At 43.8% G+C, this 20,114-nt stretch overlaps 1 protein-coding gene across 1 annotated transcript in view; it reads right to left on the minus strand.

Moving 5' to 3' along the window:
* Window positions 1-20,114, minus strand: part of FAT3 (FAT atypical cadherin 3) — a 458,658-nt gene that overhangs the window by 81,000 nt on the left and 357,544 nt on the right. The window contains exons 9-10 of the mRNA XM_081909132.1: window positions 18,822-19,032; window positions 5,463-9,536 (exon numbers count right to left, since the gene is read on the minus strand). Of these exons, the coding sequence (XP_081765258.1) occupies window positions 5,463-9,536; window positions 18,822-19,032 (4,285 nt within the window). The remainder of the gene's footprint in view (window positions 1-5,462; window positions 9,537-18,821; window positions 19,033-20,114) is intronic.

A 20,114-nucleotide genomic window follows, 5' to 3' on the forward strand; every position in this document is an offset into this window, starting at 1 on the left:
CAGCCTTTCGAGCCTTGGAGTGACAGAATGGCATTGGCAAAGGAAAGCCAAACACTTGAACTGATCCCAGTGGAATGTTCCAGCTTGCAGAGTGAGCTCACTTTGGGGCGGGGCTACCGGTGGAAATAATTTCTAAAAACCTTCACGTGTTAAGTTCAACCTTTAAAAATCCACAGCGCCACCCAAATTGCTGAATATGCTCAGAAACAAATGGAGCGAAATGCCCATGATATTCATTTTCTAGAATTTGTATCTCAATAAATGACACAACGGTGACTGGGGGGAAAAGATGTAGCTCAGCTGTAGAGCATATGTTTTAACACACAGGAGGATGCAGGCTCAATCCCTGAAATTTCTACATACTGTATTTTTTGCTTTATAAGACTCACTTTTTCCCTCCTAAAAAGTAAGGGGAAATGTGTGTGCATCTTATGGAGCGAATGCAGGCTGTGCAGCTATCCCAGAAGCCAGAACAGCAAGAGGGATTGCAGCTTTCACTGCGCAGCGATCCCTCTTGCTGTTCTGGCTTCTGAGATTCAGAATATTTTTTTTCTTGTTTTCCTCCTCCAAAAACTAGGTGCGTCTTGTGGTCTGGTGCGTCTTATAGAGCGAAAAATACGGTAGATCTTGGAAAGGGCCATGTCTGCAACCCAGCAAAGCTGTTACTTGTTCTTGTACACCGCGGTGGGGAACCTGAGGTTCTCTAGATGTTGCTGGATGCTGGCTCCCATCAGCCCCAGCCAGCAGGGCCAATAGTCAAAGATGATGAGAACTGTAGCTGAGCAACATTTGGAAGGATTACAGCCCTACTGTAGTAAATCCTAATCTAGTTGGACTGATGGTCTGACTCTGTGCGAGGGAGCTTCTTGTGTTCCTATTTACACCCCTTCTGTACTAGCAGATCTTAGCCTTGAGTTCACATTGGTCTGCTCTGAAGAAGGAAACCATAGCTTGGTTACATTTAATCTGATGAATTCAAGTCAACTGGAAATCAAGGGTAAAAATCGGCAGCAGATTGTTAAGTATGAGATACAGGGCTTATCTGCACTTAAATTTCCTCTGCTCTTTCCAGGCACGGTCCACGATTTAAAGCTCTGTGCCCAAGCACCCTTTACTTTTGCTTTTGAATTTCCCCCATGAAAACCCACTCCACAAAGATCAATCGGAACAAACGTCAATCCACTGAAAACCTGAATTGACGTTTGCTCTGAATCAGCTTTAGAGAGCTGGTTTCTGCAGGGAAAGCTCAGGGCAAAAAACAACAACACTCAGACACTTGGCCTGGAAATAGCAGGCCAAAAGGTAAACGTGGATAAGCCCATAAACTACTGCTGCTCTATGATCTTCCGAAAATTCATGAGCAATGTTTGCCAAGCTGCTATTGGACAGGTCTTGAGTATGTCATGGGAAGGCATCCAGCTTCAACCCATAGTCACAAGGAAGAAGATCACAATGTCAAATTCCTCCAAGTGTTTATGTACGTAGTAGATCCGCACCCTTGTGGATAAAGGCTGGTAGGAACTGGGTTGTACACACAGCCAGAGGGCAGCTATTTATTTCTCTGATTGGGTCAGATCACGGAGGTAGCTCCTGGCTTCTCATGTCCACAACATGGTTCACAGGCTTCCTTATAAGGTTGTGCACGTACCCAGGCGCACCCACAAAGATGTGCACAAATCCAGCAGGATGCACTGGCTACAGGAAAGTTAACCAAAACGGGTTAATCTGTAATTGTCTTGTGCTGTGCACTGGAACTGGTGACTTAACACCACAGTTTCCGGAGGGCTAGCTGTGTCATAGTGAAAACACTCATTACTGCTGTTGTCACGGGTCACTGTGCTTATTTTTGCATACATTCAAGCTCTAATTGAATCGGCTGATTAACATTCTATGTCCTTTTAAATGTGTTTGTGGGAGAGGGGGTTATTTTTTATTATTATGAATTTTGTGTTCTCATTTTTTATTTTTATGTTGTGAAGTACCCTGTGATCTTCAGATGAAGGGTGGTATACAAATTTTAATCATCATCATCACTCAAATTGCATTTTCCTTTGACCTCATTGCTTACTGTTCCCTCCCTCATGTGTAAATATTTGTGCTATGGAGGATAACACTTCATAGAAATCTATCTAAAGCTTAAAATCCGAGGCCCTGTTGTGAGTTAGAACAGGGCCTTTCCAGCAGTGGCACCACAGTTGTGAAGAGAGAGGCTCACTTGGCCCCATCTTTATGGTCTTTTTGATGCCATTGTTGCCAGGTGATATACCTTTCCATTCACCCAGGTCTTCTGAACAAGTTGTGCTTCACAGATACGGCTTCTTTCTGCTGGATATGCAGCAGGAACCTCGCTATGAGTTCTTAGGGAATGTGCTTCCATTTCCAAAGCACCCTTCCTTCCTTCATATGCATCTAACTGGCAATTCTGTGCTTTGGCCACAGTGTGACTCTCCCTTATCTCTTGTCTGAAAATTAAAAGTTAATTGTGCGGTGATGATAATACATAAATATAGAGAGATTTATGAGTGTGGAAGATTTTACTTTCACACCAAATAACGTTTCACTTTCCTTTGGGGGGGGTGTTGGGGGGAGATAGGAATGAATTAAATCCCTTGAAGGCGGCAATACTTTGAACATCCACCGTCACAAATCCATGCCGATCGGTGCTTCATGCCTGTTGATGCACTTTGGGAGACAAGAGTTTTAAAATTGGAATTCACCGACAGCAATGAGAACTGGAGACTCAGCCCCCCAAACTGTGGGCTCCTCTATTAAAACGAGACTTGAAATCTAATCCTCTGCATGGACCGGGGGACTTAGGGCAGCTCTCTGTTTATTTTGATATTTAAGGGAAACCTCAGCGTGGCACGAATTCCTCTTTGCAGTAAGTTAGATCGGGATGATGTAAACATGAAAGAGAGACTGTATTCCTAAAACTGGCTTTACACGTATCTCTGAACACCGGGGAACAAAGAGTACTCAGATGCATTTGGGAGTAACTATCGTAATTTGCTAATGTGCAAAACTGGTATCTCCTACAGCAACTGTAATGTGTGGATCTTGCACATGGATAAGTGTGCACAGGACCGGAGCATAGCACACACACACACACACACACACACACACACACACACACACACACACCGGTATCTCTATTACCACAGCAGAAGGGGCTTAAGGAGCCTCATTATGGGTTGGCATTTAAATGCACACAACATGGCTCTTACTTGGCATGAAATGGTACCTGCTTAATGAGGACAAGCAGATGTTTTAGCGGGATAGTAACATTTCCACCCGTCCTGGAAAGCTTCATCATTTTTCTCTGCTTCCAAGTTGTACGGTCACATTCATGTTTGGATACATCTTGTTTGAGCAAACGGCAAACGCAACCCCGTCAGCCCCTGCTTATCTGCCACCATCTCATGCAAGATGTGAAGCTATTCCACAATCGTGGGCCCACACTACCCAATGGTCATTCCCATAAGCACGTGGAATATTCTCTTAAGTAATTCAACTCAGTGCCTACAGCTGCCCACAAATGCTCAAGGCAGTCAGTCATTTTTGTTTTTACCTTCACAGAAAGCCTGTGAGATAAGATTATTGTTTGAGGCACGGTGGCTGGCTCAATGGGCAGAATTCAGTTTGGCGACAGAACACATGGCTGGGTGCAGAAGGTCTCAAATTCAACGCCTGGCGTCTCCAGTGAAAATGAGATTTCAGGAAGAGGAAAGCTCCCTGCCCACAAAACCTTAGAGAGCTAATGACAGTCAGAGGAGACAATACTGGGTTAGATGGACCAATAATCTGCTCCAGTGTAAAGCAGCTTCACTTACTCACGGCCAATTTATATGGCCTTAACTTGTAATCTGCTTAGAATTCTATTTTGCCATTAAGTGATATAGGACGAGGATGATGGGAACTTCGGCTGCAAAAAGGAACAGCAAGCCGCAGCAAATGGCTAGTGGGTTGAATTCCACTTGCTAGGCCACAAAGGGCTTGCACTGAATGAAAATATGAAAAACAACATCCTTAAGACAATCCCTCGGCACAATGGGAAGAAAGTAATTGGGCTAATAGCAAGATGGCCCAACAGTTATTTGTGGTCCCAACCTTTAAAAAACGTCAAAGAAGCCCAAGCCATAGATTATTTATTGGCTTTTATATATGGGAGCCATCACTTCTTTCTTTTCTATGGCTACTTAATGCCTTTAAAAACGAATGTTTCTATTGAAGTTTGCTATCTAGGAATGGAAAGGATGCTTTTTAATTAAGTAAAATAAGACAGTTATGAATGCACAAAAGTCTCCCACCCACCCAATGCCTACCCCCCTCTGCCTACTCTGAAAAACAAATGTTGCTCATTTTCTCTGGCTGATGCACAATGCTACAATCCTTTCCATGCTGATAACATAAATCTTAAGGGGGTTATATAAAGAGGCTGCTAAACGGCAGCACAGTGTGAAGTGTGAGTTGGTTAAATTAAAAAGGCCCGATACAAATTATGCTTTCCCTTGTTTTTATGCACTTAGGGCTGAACCAAGCAAGAGAATAATACCCTAAAAATGGTTTGTGTGGATCTGCGTTGTGACATGTTAAGTTCTCAGCAATTTCTGGCACCCAGACCTACACACATTACTCTCTCCGCTGGAGGTTTTTAAGCAGAGGTTGGACAGCCATCTGTCTTGGATACTTTAGTTGAGATTCCTGTATTTCAGGGGGCTGGAATAGATTATCCTTGGGGTCCCTTCCAGCTCTACAATTTTTTGGTTCTATGATTGGTTCTTTGTGCCAGGGATCAAAACAGGTTCGAGATGAACATATGAAGCTGCCTTGTACTATGGCAAACCACTGTTCCACTTTCCATAATGCTGTCTATTCTGAATGGTGACAGACCTCCAACATCTCAAGCAAAGATAGGTATTTCCTAGTTCTGCTCTACAAGATGCTTTTTAAGCAGAAAAGTCGTGGACTGAGCACCTGTGCTTTGCCACTGAGTTCAAACTCTCCCCACCTGTCAGGGAACTGACATCGGAGCCGAGTGGAGAGGTTAGGCTCCCTAATGATGCCGGAGAGGGAACCAGCAAGGGGAGAGGGAGAGCTTCCGCTGGGGAAGGAAACCAAGGTGACACCAGGAAGAAAGGAGAGGCTGAGAGTACTGAGACTCTTCCAGTGAGGTCAGTGAGGAGAGTGCAGGACCACCGCTTGGCACACCCACTCTGCGCAGAAGGCTTCCACGCAGAGAAGCCAGGAGGAGGTTGTCTGTTAAGGAATTCTTATGTTGGAGGAAGTTTAGGAAACGCCCACTGACGGATTCTGCCAGTGACTGAGACAGTCGCGTTTTAGGGCTGTCAAACCGGGGAAAGGTCCAGCTATACTACCAGCTCGGAGCAGTTTGGAATTTACGCACAAGCAACCCTAATTCCCATTACACCACCTTTAGCCCTCCAACCCGAGAGGCCCATTACCTGTAATGTGATAGCTAACTTGGCGGTTGACATCAGATGTATCCTCATCCCAAGTGCTGAGGACAGCCACAACTTCGCCTGGCGAGTCGCTCTCCTTCACGGACCCCCTGTATAGCTCATGCTCAAACACTGGAGCGTTATCGTTGATGTCTGTCACCGTGACGGAGATCAAGGCGGTTGATGAGAGGGATAGGGCTTCTCCCAGGTCGGAAGACACTACAGTGAAGGCAAAGGTGGGGTTCTTCTCATGGTCCAAGTCTTTCAAGGTGCTGATCCAGCCGCTGTTGCTGTCAATGGTGAACACCTCTGTGATTGTGTCAGCATCCGATTCTGCTGAGAGAGAGTATGTGACTTGACCGTTTGCCCCCCAATCTGCATCAATGGCTTTAACCTGGATAAGTTTGGTTCCTATGGGCATTCCTTCCATTATGATGGCTTCATAGCTGGCTGCCTCAAACATGGGTTTGTTGTCGTTGACGTCCAAAATCTTAATGTCCACATCCACTGTTAACACAACATCCACTTTATCTAGCTGTATAGTTGCAGCAACCTTAAAGTGAAAGGCAGGAGTTGTCTCGTGGTCCAGTCTCTTATCAAGTTTTATGATGCCGGTGTCCTGCTCTATAATAAACACTCCATCCTTGTTGTTCCCTGGCAATTCACCATTAACTGTGCTATAGGTGGCACCCTGGTTAGGCAAAACATGCAGAACATCAACGGTACTACCTATTACAGTGTCTTCCGATAGCGTAAAGGAATATTGGGGTTGAGAAAAAGAAGGCAAGATGGTTTCTGGAGGCAAAACGTGAATGTACACAGGGATAAGCGAATGCTTCACAGGAATGCCGCCATCAACTGCTTTGACAAAGAAGGAGAGCACTGTGTTTTTAAGCTGGTTGAAGTTGCCCTTGGTTACCATCCACCCATTGTCAGGGTCAATTTCCAGCAGATCTGCCACAGAAACCGAGGCCTCGCTGTACAACGAGTAGGCAATCCTCGCGTTTGCACCATCATCTGGATCAACTGCTTGGACCTGGGTGACCAAATGACCCTTTCCAACATCTGCTTTGACGCTTGCCCTGTATTCAACTGTCATGAACTGGGGAGCATTGTCATTCTCGTCCACCACTATGACTCGCACAGTACAGAATGTGGTTCTCCCTCCTCCATCGAGGGCTCTCAGGAAGATGGTGATGTCACCTTCCAAAGGGATCTCCCGATCAAGTTTCTCAGTTGTGATGATCTGTCCGTTGTTATCAATCAAAAAACGATCCTTGGCAAAGTCGTTTATGATTGAATAGCTTATTTGCCCATATATGCCTGAGTCTCCGTCTGTTGCTTTCACATGGATTACCTTGGTCCCAGGAGCGGCGTTTTCTCTAACCTCTGCCACGTAAATACTCTGTGTGAAGACAGGACTGTACAAGTTCGCTCCGAGAATCTGGATATGGACCTGGGCTGTGCTTGTGAACAAACCATCGGAGACAGAGACATTCAGGCTGTACATTGACTCCATCCTCTGCTTCCGATGGTTTGACAGAGAGATGATCCCACTTTTACTGTCCATCACGAAACTTGTACGGTCATTTCCAGACAAGATGCTGTACTCCAACCGGTCATAATCAGAGCTGTCTGCATCAGAAGCTTGGACGCAAGTCACAAAATGACCCCGAGGAGCTAGCTCACTGACGTACGATTCATATATCAATTGGTTAAAAACGGGAGGGTTGTCATTCATGTCTGTTACGAAGATGCTGACTAGAACTTCGCTGCTCAGGGGTGGGAATCCGTTATCCGTTGCCCGCACTTTCAGACTGCATTGCTGCATCAACTCGTGGTCCAGCAAGCGGGCTGTTAGGATCAAGCCACTCGTGCCATCGATGTGAAAGTAATCTGTGCTGTTGAAGTTGTCCTGGACTATCTGATACTGAACAATTTTGTTGTTCTCAGAATCCGCATCCGTAGCAACAACCTGCAAAACAGGTGTCCCAATCAGAGACGCTTCAGATAAAGTGGCATTATATGCAAAGTGGTCGAAAACCGGAGCGTTGTCATTGACATCGTTGATAATTAAGTCCACCGTTACTTCAGCTCGGGCACCAGTGAGAGCATCGCTGGCTCTCACTGTCAATTTGAAAATGGGGGTTACTTCATAGTCTAATGGACTGATGACATTGAGGACTCCGGTGTCAAAATCAATGTTGAACTGATTATAGGGATCACCGTCTACAATGATGTAAATGATTCCTTGACCTTCTGGGCTGGTTGCGTTGATGCTCAGAATTGGGGTGTGCATTTCGATGTCTTCGTTTACAGAGGCCGTATAGAAAGGCTTGTTGAAAACGGGCATTGCTTTGTTAACTATCGTAATGGGCAGTTCTACAGATGCAGACAGTGATGGATTGCCTCCATCTTTGGCAATGACGATAATTAGATACTCGATGTTAGATAAGTCAGAATTAAAGGCTGCTTTTAATGTGACGCTGCCAGTGTGCCTGTCAATTTCAAAGTGCCCATAGTCCTCCTTCAGCAGGTACGATACGTCGCCATTTGCATCCTTATCTTTATCAATTGCCGTGACTCGATATATCAGGGTGCCGGGATCAGCCTCAACTTGTACAGCGGCATAGTATGGGAGCCCAACAAACACCGGAGCATTGTCATTGATGTCTTCAATGTGAACTCTGACAACCACCCTGGCTACCCGCAGGTGATCCAGCTCGCGACTAGCCTCTACCACCAGCTCGTAAAATTCCTGTTCCTCTCTGTCAAATGGAATGCCAGTAGTTTGAATGACACCCAGAGTGGATTTGATCTTGAATTTGTTCCCCGGGTTTAATATGCTGTACTTCAAGGGCTCGTTAAGGCGGTTTCCAACAGCGTTGACCACTGCGACTTTTGTGATATTGGTGCTGTTTTCTGAGATGGATGTGGAGTAAAGGCTTTGTGTGAAATGCAGGCCACTGTCCATGGCTTCTTTGACCATTATGGTCACTACGGAAGTGCTATAGAACTTCCCATCGGATACTTTTGCTATGAGCATGTAATGATCTTTGGAGAGGCTGTTGTTTTTTATAGTCAGTACCCCGGAAACAGAATCGATGAGGAAATGCTCTGTGCTGCCTTCAATCAGGCTGTAGGTCATTTCAGGTGGGACTTCTGAATCTGGGTCCGCAGCCCTGAGTTTAAGAACCTCAACTCCAACGTATGTTGGTAGGAGCAAGATGGTCTCAAACATGGCCTGGCTGAAAACTGGAGGGTTATCATTGACATCTGTTACATCAATGGTGACTTCAGCTGGATTTTCAGCAGTAAGCTGTGGGTTTCCACTGTCTCGAACGTGGACGTGAAAATGGAAATGTGCAATGGTTTCATGATCTAAGTCAGCAATAGTCCTAATTGCACCTGTACTGGAGTCTACGGTGAAATAGTTCTTTGCAGTGGACTCAACAATCTGGTAGACAAGCAAAGCGTTCTGATTACTGTCTGCATCTGTGGCTCGTATCACAAGTGGATTGTTCCCTAAGCTTCGAACGATGCTATTGATAGGTGCAGCCTCACTGATGCTGCCCAGGTATTTTGAGAAGAGGAAGACTGGTGGGTTGTCATTTTCATCGATGATCTGGATGTTCACAGTGGCATTGGATGCCATCCCGGCCATGTTTGTGGCTTGTACGGTGAGCTGGTATGAGGAAGTGCGTTCATAATCAAGGGGCTTTTGAGTAGTGATGACCCCGGAGTAGGGGTTTATAGCAAAGGCTCCGTTGGTGTTGCCCTCCTTAACCTCATAAACTAGCGTGGACTGGCTGATTGCCGAGACCAAGATAACTGAAGTTCCAAAGTCAACATTTTCATTCACTTCAGCTTGCCATTCCTTGTGCGTGAACTTCGGGTGGGAATTGTCTGACATGGTCACAGATATGCGGACAATGGCTGTGGCCGACAGCGGTGGAGAGCCCTGGTCGGTCACTTTGACTGACAGAACAAACTGGTTCATGGTGGTCAGGTCTGGTTCCTTCAGCACCGTGATGATGCCTAGAACTGGCTCAATCTTGAATGTGTTCCCAGTATTCCCTAAAAGAGAAAAAAATAGGGATATATATCAAAAATGAAATGTAAATATGTAAAAATGATGAGCAATATGTTCAAAGTTCACTAGTTGGTATCACGTTATGCTTGCATAGCTCAAGGCCCACCAATTCAAACTCAGTCCATCAACCATATACAGTGGTAACTCGGGCTACTGACGCTTTAGGTTACGGACACCGTTAACCCAGAAATAGTACCTTAGGTTAAGAACTTTGCTTCAGGATGAGAACAGAAATCGCGCAGCGGCAGCAGGAGGCCCCATTAGCTAAAGTGGTACTTCTGGTTAAGAACAGTTTCAGGTTAAGAATGGACCTCCAGAACAAATTAAGTTCTTAACCCGAGGTACCACCGTATGGCCAGCTGTCAACCCAACCTTCACTATTTTTGCTGTCCCCAGTGGGCAGCAAAAACAAGAGTTTTGTCAAGAACAGGCATCCCCAAACTTGGTCCTTCAGCTGTTTTGGGACTATAACTCCCATCATCCCTAGCTAACAGGACCAGTAGTCAGGGATGATGGGAACTGTAGTCCCAAAACAGCTGGAGGGCAGAGTTTGGGGATGCCTGGTCAAGAACCTGGTAAGCCACCATTAATGGCCTGATGGTTGTGTTTTGCTTGGTAAGACTAACTCTGCATGCACACAGCTGCATTTTATACTAAAACCAAGCAGAACCACGTCTGATCACTGCCCAGTTGGGATCCCTGTATAAACCACTCTGAGAAATCTGAAGTATGATCTTGATATAAGTGCAGAATTCAAGCCGATTAATCTAATATGAAGCAGAAGATCTGTGGGCAAGACTTTTAAAACCAAGGGATTGAACTAGAACAGTGTTTCCCAACCTTGGGCCCCCAGCTGTTTTTGAACTACAACTCCCATCATCCCTAGCTAGCAAGACCAGTGGTCAGGGATGATGGGAATTGTAGTTCAAAAACAGCTGGAGGGCCAAGGTTGGGAAACACTGAACTAGAAAACATTATTCATTAAGAACAAATAAAACTTGGCAGATGAAGATGATGGACTATATGGAACTTGCAGAATGGACCGGGAGACTCCAAGACCAGAGAGAAGAGATGGTGGAAGAAGACTGGAAGAAGTTTAAGGAATATTTGAAAAAATATTTTAATATGTAAACCTTAGAATAGCTTTGGAAGTGGACATAGGCTGTAGGGTTAGAAGTAGAAGATAGGGTATTTTAAAATAGTATTATTTGTAAGTGATAAAATGTGAAGTTACTTTAAGTATGATAAAAAAGATGGTTAGAAATTATGATATATGTAAACTGATAAAGATGAAGTAAACTGAAAATCAGATAGGTGGGACTTGGGGAAGGCAACTTAATAATGTTTAGAAAAATAAGGATATGGACAAAATATGGAAAAATAAGGACAAGAATTTGTTCATATTGTTTGTCTTTTCTGTCTGTGTTTTTTATTTGTGTTATAAAAGGAATAATTATTTTTTTTGAAAAAAAAAGGAACAAATAAAACTCTATTGCACTCCCCAAGGAGTTGCAGGAAACTGACAATTCAAGGCTGTGCTGATCATTCTCTCCGGAACCCCTGTATCACCGACAAAATGTGGAATGATGCCCTTCCCTCATCCATATGTGAAGCAGCAACCATCAGTTGCCTCGGGTGTCTTGGAAAGACTTATCTTTTTGCTCAGGCTTTGCCTGACGCACAAAAGTGGACCTTGATTTATGTGTATGAATCCCCCAAATCTCCATTTTCATTTGATTATATATGGTTTGAGGTTATATTTTTGTTTTCATGGATGTCACTTTTATATAGTACATAGTGTGTACGCCATAGAGGTTTTTAAATGTATATATGGAATGCTTTTACATAAATAAGTAAATAAATGTGTGGTTACACTTCCCACCGCTTTTTGAAGAGATCACAGTAGTTTAAGTCTACAGTGCAGAGATGCTGTAGAAGGGTAAACAAACCATTGCCAACCTTGTGCCCTCTAGACATTTTGGACTACAATTCCCATCGGTCAAAGCCAGCACAGCTGTACTGGCTGGGGCTGATGAGAAGTGCAGTACAAAATATCTGGAGGGCACTAGATAGGCAAAGCCACCTGCAAATCATTAACTGGGCTGTAGTATTGACACAGTACCACCTGCTAGAATCTATGTGACCAACTACAGCTGATCTATGGACTTTGCTTGCCTGCATTATGCGATTTGCACAGTAATCCTACCCATGGCTATTCAGAAGTAAGCCCCACTAAATTCAACAGGATTTACTTCCAGGTGAGTGTGTACAGCCTTCTCCTAAACTTGCTTGCCCCAGAGTTAGTCCTATCAAATGCAGTGGGGCTTACTTCTAAATCAATATGTATAGGATTACACTAACAAGGCTGTGATTTCATACATGTTTACTAGAAAATGAATTTCACTGAAAGCTCATGGACTTCAAAGAAGAAGGGTTTAAGATCTGGCACAAAATAGAGATAAAAGACGAAGAAGCCAAATTGTTCAATGTGTGAGCAACAGTTCACGGCCTGAAATAATGAGGATTTTGAGCAATTTAATATTACTGGTTGAATGCTTCAATAGGACTGAAGGCGAAGCATGAGAACAGCATATACAAGAAATACACACAAAATAATAGCTCATCAAATAGATAAAAGGAAGCTAATGACAGCAAGGTTTGTTTATTGTTCTTAGTGGATAGGGAAAAATCAAGAAGAATCATTGTTCAGTGAAGACGTAAATGGGCTCCTTAGAAGGTCAGGGTTTGCCACATACAAAATACAATAATGAGGTAGGATCAAGAGACTCTTTTGTCAAAAGCGTACAATGAGGACCGAAATGACCTGTTGCAAGGAAGATGGAGCTGGTGGTGGAATCAACAGAAACTCCCTGCATTCAATTTGTCCTCACATGCGTAATGTGTTGTCAAGCTTATCCTATGCCTTGGAACACAGAGAGCTGCACTCTACTGAGACAGACCACTGGCCCATTTACTTCAGTATTGTCTACACTGACTGACAGCAGCTGTCTAGGGTTTCAGACAAGGATCTAACCCAGTCCTAACCTGAGATGCTGGGGATTGAACATGGAACCTTCTGCCTGCAAAGCAGGTGGTTTACCGATGAGCCAAGGCCCTTTCCCTGCCAATGCTATGAACTTCTCCATATCACTGGCTCCTTCTCAGGCATCTTACCAAAGGTTTCATGAGTGGAGGGAAATGAGGAGAATGAAAGGGATTTCCAGGCTCACTTCATACACCAAGAGATAAAGCTCACCCTCCACCCCACCCCGACTTTCACCTCAGGTTCAAAATTGCAATAGCAGATGCTTCTTCGTGCAACCAGAGATGGTGCAACCAACAATAGCTGTACTCAGCCATCTTCAAGCATCCTTCTTTGGGGAAGGTGCCGTGGCTTAGGGATAAGAGCATCTGCTTTGCATGCAGAAGGTCCTGGGTTCAATCCCCAGCATCTCCAGGTAGAGCTGGAAGAGACCCCCCTACCCAAAACCCTGCAGAGCCACTGCCAGTTACTGTAGACAACACTGATCTGGAGATTAGGCACCTAAGATTAGACATTCGAGTTGGTATTAGGCAGCTATGCTCCTGGAGTTAAGCAAACCAATGAGAGAATGCTACCTCTACCCTATCCACCACCACACAATCCCCAGCATCTCCAGGTAGAGCTGGAAGAGACCCCCCTACCCAAAACCCTGCAGAGCCACTGCCAGTTACTGTAGACAACACTGATCTGGAGATTAGGCACCTAAGATTGGACATTCGAGTTGGTATTGGGCAGCTATGCTCCTGGAGTTAAGCAAACCAATGAGAGAATGCTACCTCTACCCTATCCACCACCACACAGGTCACCCTGTATAGGCAAAGTTATGGAGCACAAAGCCTCCTGTATCTGTGGAAGGTCCATGCATGCTTCACAGAACTGATCTTATAGTGTTTTGAATGCCCAGAGAGCCTCCATGAACACAGGAGGCTCCCAGCTTCAGATACCTGCCCTACTATTTGTCCCGCCCTGCTGAAATCAGACAGACCCCCTCGTTTGATGAACTTTCAGCACCTGATAAAGACCTTTTTTTTTTTATTTCAAGCAAGGTTTTCTGATTTTTCTATTAGTTTTCATTGAGTTCACCTTTACTGTATCTTTTTAAACTTACTGTACACAGCTTAGAGACTAAGCTGTTAAAGTACGAAATGAACTGTAGAAATAAAATAGGAATAAATTGATAAGGCAAAGGCAACACAGGGAAGGGGAGTGGTGGAGCTTGCTGAATATCCCCACCCTCCCTGGCATGATTTCCATCATGTGTAGTTTTTGGACACCATGAGACAAGACACAGGCTAAGTTCAACTCCATGTTGCAAAGAGCCATTTCAACACAGGGCTCCCATTTTCAGCGAGACACTCCTGCCGCTTGCAATATTTTTGCCCTCTGTGTTACATTCCATCTACAGCAGTGGTTCCCAACCTTTCTTCCCTTTGAGCTACCTGAAAGTAGCTGAGGATCTTGTAGGTTGTTGCTTAATGGTTGTTTATCTTGTTGTAGCTTTGTGCCAGATGCTGTATGGTTTTTAATTGTATTGTACAGCTTCCTTCATTTCTTATAAATTATATTTTATTTGTATTACACACGACCACAAATCCAGACAGGCTGCAGACCACCTGAATGAAGCATGTAGACCACTGGTTGTCCCATGGACCACAATTTTGGAACTCCTGGTCCACAGATTGACAAAAAGGATGAGTTAATAGGTGACAGAGGTAATACATGATCCGATCAATCAATGGGCCTGTATGTGCCTCTACCATGTGTATAGTTTCTAGGATGGAAATATATGAACATGTGTATACCCTTCTGTGCTCATCACCTCTCACCTGGATTCAGATCTTATTAAAGTTTGTGCGTATTGGTTTCTCTTACTGACTGCTATGATCACATGAGTTGAATTCCCTGAGAAGTAAGGAACCATGCATGTAAGCTGAACCCATCAGTTAAAATTAGCATCCTCCCTGCACATCCTTTCATGGGTCAGAGGAACGACAGCCTCAGAAAGTTCTATTACACTGCATCGAGGAACATCTGGGGATAGCGAAACGGTTGGAATTTGCAGCTGAAACAGAGGTTTGAAACCTTGACTTGCTGGCAACATGGGAGGATGAAATTGAAATCAGAGGCAGTCGTGGGGAGATAGTCTCATCAAAGGGTTTTAAGCTTTGGAATAATTGGTCTGGGTAGAAGCCTCACACTGTCCACACTTCCAGGCCACTGCCTCATCCCTCCCTCCGCCATGATTATGGGAGCCATTTTATTACACACTTTTCACAGCTGATCTTAACACCATTGTATCGCTCTATCCATTCACCATAGGACCAAATTAGACACTTGGAAGCAGATCTAAGTCTCAAAGCAACAGGAGCAAGACTGTTTGCAGCGAAGAAGCGTTGGACAAGGGGAGGGGATGACTGAGTTTTAAACCTGCGACTCCCTCCCTGCCTCACAACCCCAGCTCCCCACCTTTCTACCCAAATGTGGTCCAAATGGATTTTTACCACAACACCAAGGAATAGTGGCTTGAGGGAGGGAGCTGATGCAGAGGAAAAGTGCTGACTGGGTCATGCACTCCTCTTCCACTTGCCATCTCCCCTGCTGCTTTGCCGCTGTTTAGCAGCAACGAGGGTTTAAGATCTGGGTCTTCTGTCAACTTGATGAGTTACCTCTGCTAATTCCCTTTAAAAGAAGCTGAACTTGTCAGCCTCATGTACTTAGACGACAACAACCTCATGATGCCATCTTAACGATTCATGATGCTTTAGACTGAGTGGGGAGGTGTATAGATTGGGATGCACAAATTCAGTACTGTATAAAATTAAAAAATCATAAATAAAATAAATCAGTGTTGATTGGTAAGGGTGATCAAGCCTGCAGTTCCAGGGGGAGGGCACACATAGGTGAATTGGAGCTGTGATTGACAGAACTGAAAGCAAATACAATGCAGGAAGAGACCTAGTCCAGGGGTCAGCAAACTTTTTCAGCTGGGGGCCGGGTCCACTGTCCCTCAGACTTTGTGGGGAGGGGCAGACTATTTTTTTTTGAGGGGGGGATGAATTCCTATGCCCCACAAATAACTTAGAGATGCATTTTAAATAAAAGCACACATTCTACTCATGTAAAAACACGCTGATTCCCGGACCGTCCGTGGGCCAGATTGAGAAGGCGATTGGATCGGATCTGACCCCCGGGCCTTAGTTTGCCTACCCTAGTCTAAGGTGGTGCTGGTTGCAGGAATCTATCCCTTCTGTTATCACACTAGAGTTATCCAAACATTGGCAAATCATGTAAATGTGCAGTGGGACAAGTGGAACATGCTTAGTCCACATCCTGACCTTTGCATGTTTGCTGTAATTGTGCATGCATAATAATGTAAATCTGCTAATGCATGATCCATCCCAGACTGTGCATTTGTGAGCACAGGCCTGTACGTAGCAAGCCGCTGGATAAATGCTCCACAGGACTCTGTGCACATGGTTGAGGTTAAGTGGGTAGGCCTGAGGGCAGGGAGGGCAGGCTCAAAAGACTGACCCAATGTTTGTTTATTGTACTCAGGTTGCCAGATGTATATCTATGAAAGGTGAAAGATCCAAGTCCTTGGCCACTGTTCTAAAAAGCAGGCAGAGGAATCTAAGTCCAGAAGTAGCTGGCAATGGTTGACAGAAGCAAGTTTCCATTACTGGAAAAGAGTGAGAGGCTGCCAGTTGGGCTCCTTGAAATAAACGGTGGGACAGGAGGCAAAAGAACAATGACCACAGGAAAGTAATGGAAGCAATGGCCTCAACTAGACAGGAAAATTGCTGCAGGATAAAGTGAACTGGACTGCCAAGGTTGAAATGCATCAAACTTGGAGTGATTCTGCAGCCATCTTCTACCACCAAATGAAAGCATTTATCTATCATGCTGAAACCGAGGGGGAGAGAGAAGGAGAGGCAGAGTTAGAGAGAAGGGCTACTCAGTCAGCTTTGCTGAAAGTTCAGCTCCCTTCAGTCCCTTCTCTTTTTGAGTTGTTTCCATGCCAGCTGGTCAACCTAAGAATTTTTTAAGTTTAAGAATTGGTGCCTGAGTTTGCTTGCTTTCCTCTTCCACCCACACACCTTCTTTCCTTTTATGTTGACTGATCAAACCCAAAGAGTGCTCATTAATGGTTCCTCATTACCCTGGAAAAAAAGTGGCAAGTGGGGTGCTGCAGGGTTCTGTCCTGAGCCTGTTGTTGTTTATCGTATTTATAAATGACTTGGATGAAGGAATTGAGGGGATGCTCATCAAATTTGCAGATGACACCAAACTGGGAGGGGTAGCTAAAACCGCAGAAGAAAGAATTGGAATTCGAAATGACCTTAACAGATTGAAGAATTGGGCGCAAGCTAACAAAATGATTTTCAGTAGGGACAAATGTAAGGTTCTGCACTTAGGCAGAAAGAACCAGATGCACACATATTGGATTGGGGGACACCTGGCTTACTAGCAGTATATGTGAAAAGGATCTAGAGGTCTTGGTGGACCACAAGCTTAGCGTGAGTTAACAGTGTGACGCAACAGCAAAAGAAGCTAATGCTATTCTAGGCTGCATCAACAGAAGTACAGTGCCCAGATCAAGGGAAGTAACAGCACTACTCTATTTTGCCTTAGTAAGACCACACTTGAAATACTGTGTCCAATTCTGGGTACCGCAATTCAAGAAGGATGTTGACAAGCTGGAATGTGTGCAGAGGAGGGCGACCAAGATGATCAAGGGTATGGTCGGCCAACTGGTGCCAAAGAAGGACAGAACTTTTTTTATGTATGCAACAACAGCAGCAAGAATACTCATTGCGAAGTATTGGAAGACACAAGATTTACCCACCCGGGAAGAATGGCAGATGAAGTTGATGGACTATATGGAACTGGCGGAAATGGAACTGGCAGAATCCGAGACCAGGGAGAAGAGTCGGTGGAAGAAGACTGGAAAAAGTTTAAAGACTATTTGCAGAAATACTGTAAAATCAATGAATGTTAGAAAAATGTTGGAATGAAGTTATATGGCTTTAGTAGAAATGTTATAAGGAACTAAGTACAAATAGATTATTAATGTATTAAAGGGAAAAAATAAGGTTAGAATATGTTAAGGTAATTACAGGACAGAAAACAGAGGAAGATGGAAAGGAATTGCTGAAACAGTTAACTGAAGTGGAATACAAAAAGGGAGGTGTGAGGAGGTCGTTGAAACAAGTGAATGAAAGAAGATATTGAAATTGTTTGATGTGTCTTAAATTGTTTTTGTTTTGTTTTGTTAGTTTAATGTCTTAGTGTTATGTAGTGTCTTTGTTTTTGTATTGTATTGTATTGTTTTGTTTAACTTTTTTCCCCTTTGTAGTGTTTAAATTGTTGGGAAAGTAATAAATATATATATATATATTTAAAGATGATCAAGGGTCTGGAAACTAAGCTTTATGAGGACCACTTGAAGGAGCTGGGTAGGTTTAGCCTGGAATAGAGGAGACTGAGAGGATATATGATCACCATCTTCAAATAACTTAAGGGCTGTCACATGGAGACATCTCCTGCTCTGGAGGGCAGGACTCGAACCAATGGCTTCAAGTTGAAAGAAAGGAGATTCCGACTAAACATTCGGAGCAACTTTCTGACAGTAAAAGCTGTTCAGCAGTGGAACAGACTCCCACAAGAAGTGGTGGACTCTCCTTCCTTGGAGGTTTTTAAGCAGAGGTTGGATGGCCATCTGTCATGGATGCTTTAGCTGAGATTCCTGCATTGCAAGGGGTTAGACTAGATGACCCTTGGGGTCCCTTCCAACTCTAAGTTTCTATGATTCTATGTCAAGCTCTCTAGATTATAATCCTGTAAACATCTTGTTTTTACTGACCTCTGGAATCTATTCTGGGAACCCTTCTGGTTGGGTATTGGTGATGGGGATGTTTTAAGTCAACGATTAGATAATTATTGGGCTCAATGGGGATTATTGTGTTTAGCAATGCAAGTACAACAGCAGCAGCAGCAACAACAACGGTGCAATTCTGAGAGGCATAAAAAGACCCTGCAAGGCACCATCTCTTGAATGCAAGACATAAAAAGGCAAACGAGTTAAACATAAGGCCTCATTGATTTCTAAGGAACCTTGGCAGACTTACCATCCTTGCTGTAATCTTTAATTCTATCCAACAATTGCATTACATCGTGCGATTTTATTACGTGCAACCTCACAGTGCAAAAAGCCTCACTTGCTAACCTGCTTCAATTGTGTAGATCAGCTCTGCGTTTTCGCCTTTGTCTTTGTCCAAGGCGGTGACCTGCAGAACAGCAGAGCCAATGGCAGCCGATTCAAACACAGAGGCTTCGTACAAAGGGCTCGAGAAATACGGGCTGTGGTCGTTGGAGTCTTCCACGTTGACAATTACCCTTGCCAAATTCCGCCGATAGGGGAACTCTTGGTCACGAACCTGGGGAGAAGGAGCAACAATCACTGGAGCACAGAGACAAACTGGTAGGGCCACAAAACCCGGCCAACGTTACATCTGGGGAAGAAGTCATGAATTCAATACATCTTTACACATTGCCTAGCTAAACTAGGGAGTTTGCTACTGCAATGTGTAGTAACAAGTGTCTTTTGGGAATTATAGGGACAGAACTACCTAAACTGTATATAAACCTATTCATGCATTTAGCTGAGACAGCGGCAAAATGTTACTTGCCCCCAAATGGAAAAAGTAGAAGTCCCAGCAAAGGAAGAATGGATACAAAAACTTATGGAATATGCAAACTGGTGAAACGTACCGGAAGAATAAGAAATCAAGATAACAAACTTTTTATATCTGAAAAAGTGTGCATGCACATGAAAGCTTATACTCAGAACAAACTTAGTTGGTTTCTAAGGTGCTACTGGACAATTTTTATTTATTTATTTATTTAAACTTTTTTATAAAAGAATGGAAATGGTTTATTAAATATTTACAGATAAATTGCAAACAGATAAGAACATTGGCAGGATTATTGTAATAACCTGCAGTTTCATAAGAGTATATATTTAAAGCAGATGAACAAATTAAGTTAATTTGGATACGCAGAAGATATGAAAAACAAATTTAAGGAACCATAGAAAGAGGGGGAAGGAAGTCAAATTTTGAAATGTTAAAATGACTGTAAAATTATTGAAATGCATAAACCTGAAAATCATGAATAAAATTTCAAAAAATATGTAGGAACAGATCTTGGCCTTGAGGGTAAAGCTATATACCTGAATAGTAGTTGGTTGGTTGAAAATACTTCGCTATCACTTGTTGATTAGGTTTTGCTTCTGGAGCAGAACCAGTGTGCTAGCCATCCATCTTTTTTTCTGCTTTTTACTTCCAGATTTTGTACAGATACAGCACATGCATCAACCGCTCTGGTTTTAAGGACACATTCTCACTTGCAACCAACCTAAACAGCTCCCTGATATGCTCCAGAACGCAGGCAAATCACAGAGAAGGAAAGAGATCCTGATGTGATCGTGCAATAGATTGTGACTAGAGAGGCAGTTGGA

This window comes from Podarcis melisellensis (genome assembly GCF_964234715.1).
Source record: "Podarcis melisellensis genome assembly, chromosome: 4".
Classification (NCBI taxonomy): domain Eukaryota; kingdom Metazoa; phylum Chordata; class Lepidosauria; order Squamata; family Lacertidae; genus Podarcis; species Podarcis melisellensis.